General features: G+C 45.5%; 1 protein-coding gene across 1 annotated transcript in view; it reads left to right on the plus strand.

Moving 5' to 3' along the window:
• Positions 1–5: 5 nt before the first annotated feature.
• Positions 6–2,202, plus strand: part of LOC102680578 — a gene marked incomplete at its 5' end in the record, with an annotated part of 14,708 nt that continues 12,511 nt past the window's right edge. The window contains one exon of the mRNA XM_031512159.1: positions 6–333. Within this exon, the coding sequence (XP_031368019.1) occupies positions 6–333 (328 nt within the window). The remainder of the gene's footprint in view (positions 334–2,202) is intronic.

Raw genomic sequence — 2,202 nt, forward strand, 5'->3', positions numbered from 1 at the left:
CTCACGATCGAGGGGAAATCGCGATGGAGGCGATTCTAGTTCGCGACCAAAGGACCACTTCGCACAGAGTTCTCGAACATCGAGCATCGCCGAATAAACCGATGGGGGCCGATTGCCCCGGCGTCGGGGCTACCGATACCAAATGGTACAAAAGAGTTCTGGATAAGAGCTTCCTATACGAAGCTGCGATTAGTCCGACGATAGAGAGAAACGATCGGAACGAGAGACGCTTATCCCGTGATTCCGCGTGTCCTGTACCTGCTTTTTACGACGATCGAGGGATACGATCGAGACGCAACCCATCGTCAGACGTCACCGCGACCACGTGGCTCAGTAAGTCAAACTTACTCCACTACACCCGACGAATACGTTTCGTATTTCGCCGCGCGCGCTCTTTATCCATTTCTCTCACGTTTTTTCTATTTCTTATTTTTTATTTTTTTACTTTTTTTTTTTTCACGCTTCTCATCCTCTCAGTTTGCCGATGATTCGTTCGTTCTTCCTCCCCGAGATAACGAGAAAATTTTTAATAATTCGATAAGTTGGGGATTCCTATTTGCTCTTCTCGTTTATTGGCGCGCGATCGCGAAACGCGATGTTGAGCGACGTTCGTTCCTCAACGAGTAAGAGGAATGCGAGAGAAGAGTGAAAGAAGGTTTGTAAAAATACGATAATTTTGACGGAAAGGAATGAGCAATTCCTGTTTGATCGCGAAATCTCTCGTTTTATAAAATTTAATACAGTTAATTGATTAGAGAAAGAAAGAAAGAAGGAAGGAAAGAAAAATTTGAATATATCTCTCAATTGTTAAGAGATAATCGTAACGTTACGTTCGTACAGATTATTATTTTATCTTGACCGTTGTCGACGTAAAAGTTGCATCCTCTTTCCTGTCGCAACGTGTTCTCTGAATTGATACACATGCAGATACGGCCCGTATAAGATTCGCGCGCGCTACATTGTTAACTACATTTGCATATTTATATATTCCTTCGAGTCGTTCTTACGGTTTTCTCGCAGCGATCGATATCGATCGATCGATTCCGCTTAACCGCTTCGCTTCTCGATCGCGCCTCCTTATTACGACTAATATCAAGGTGAAAACTTAATTGGCCACGATCGTAACATTAGAAATCGCACGGTCATCGTCGAAGCAACCCGATTAATAAGTCCGATTGTGACTCGTCGGAGGAGGTTTCCTATCGAAACCCTTACTCGGGTTTGGTTTCGATTGAATTTGAACGCGCTCGCTGACACGAGCCTCCGTCAAGCAACGAGACTTATCGAAATATCGTGATGAAGAATAAGTCGTGCAAGTGTCATTCATTAACGCTTTAACGTTTTCTCTGTTCGTTGGCTGCGTACGGTACGCATCAACCCACACCTGACGCTGACTCAGAGCAAAATCAATACTTTCTTACGTAATGATAGTACAGCATCTTTCCCTGACTCTCCGTATTCTTCTTCTTCCTTCGCTTTTACTTTTGTTTCTCGTCGAACGATCGAGCGGACGGAAAACGGAAAACGTCTGGAATTCGATGCAACCCGCTCTTTTCCCTCCCTCTCTCTCTCTCTCTTCGATTCATCGTGTAAATCGGCGGAGCAAAAGACCGAGATCTACGGTCGAGATCGGTTATTGCGACGAGTTTCGATTTTCTTCTCGCTCGAACGTTCTCAGCGCGATTAACACGTCTGGAATTTCACTTTTTCAGACGGAGCGTCGTAAAAAAAAAAAAGAGAGAAAAAAAGAAACGAAAGATAATCCACGCGTTTCGATTTAACGTGGCAGTTCGCCTCGTAAACGTGCCTCGCATTTTTCTTTTTCTTCTTTCTTTCCTTTTCGATTCTTACTCCTCCTCCTCCTCGATTCGACGTCACTTTTCAACGTGTCGATGAACGCGTTAGTCATTCATTCTCCTCGTAACGAAGGAGATCCTCCTTATCTATTCCTCCTCCTCCTCCTCCTCCTCCTTCGAAATTGATCCGCTTGCGCGCAAAAAAGTAAACGTCGAAAACGTGTCGAAAACGTATCACGTCCCCTCCCCTTACGATGCTCGAGGATCGTAAACAAGTAAACGGTTGGCCGAGGACACGCGCGCGATACGAAATCGGTGGGAAAAAAAATGTGGCGAGTCGGATTGGAAGAGCGGCATGCGCGCTCGACACACCCACCTGTTGAGTCTGCTCGGGGGAGTCTGGCGA

Source organism: Apis dorsata, unplaced genomic scaffold (assembly GCF_000469605.1).
Source record: "Apis dorsata unplaced genomic scaffold, Apis dorsata 1.3 scaffold_396, whole genome shotgun sequence".
Classification (NCBI taxonomy): Eukaryota; Metazoa; Arthropoda; class Insecta; order Hymenoptera; family Apidae; genus Apis; species Apis dorsata.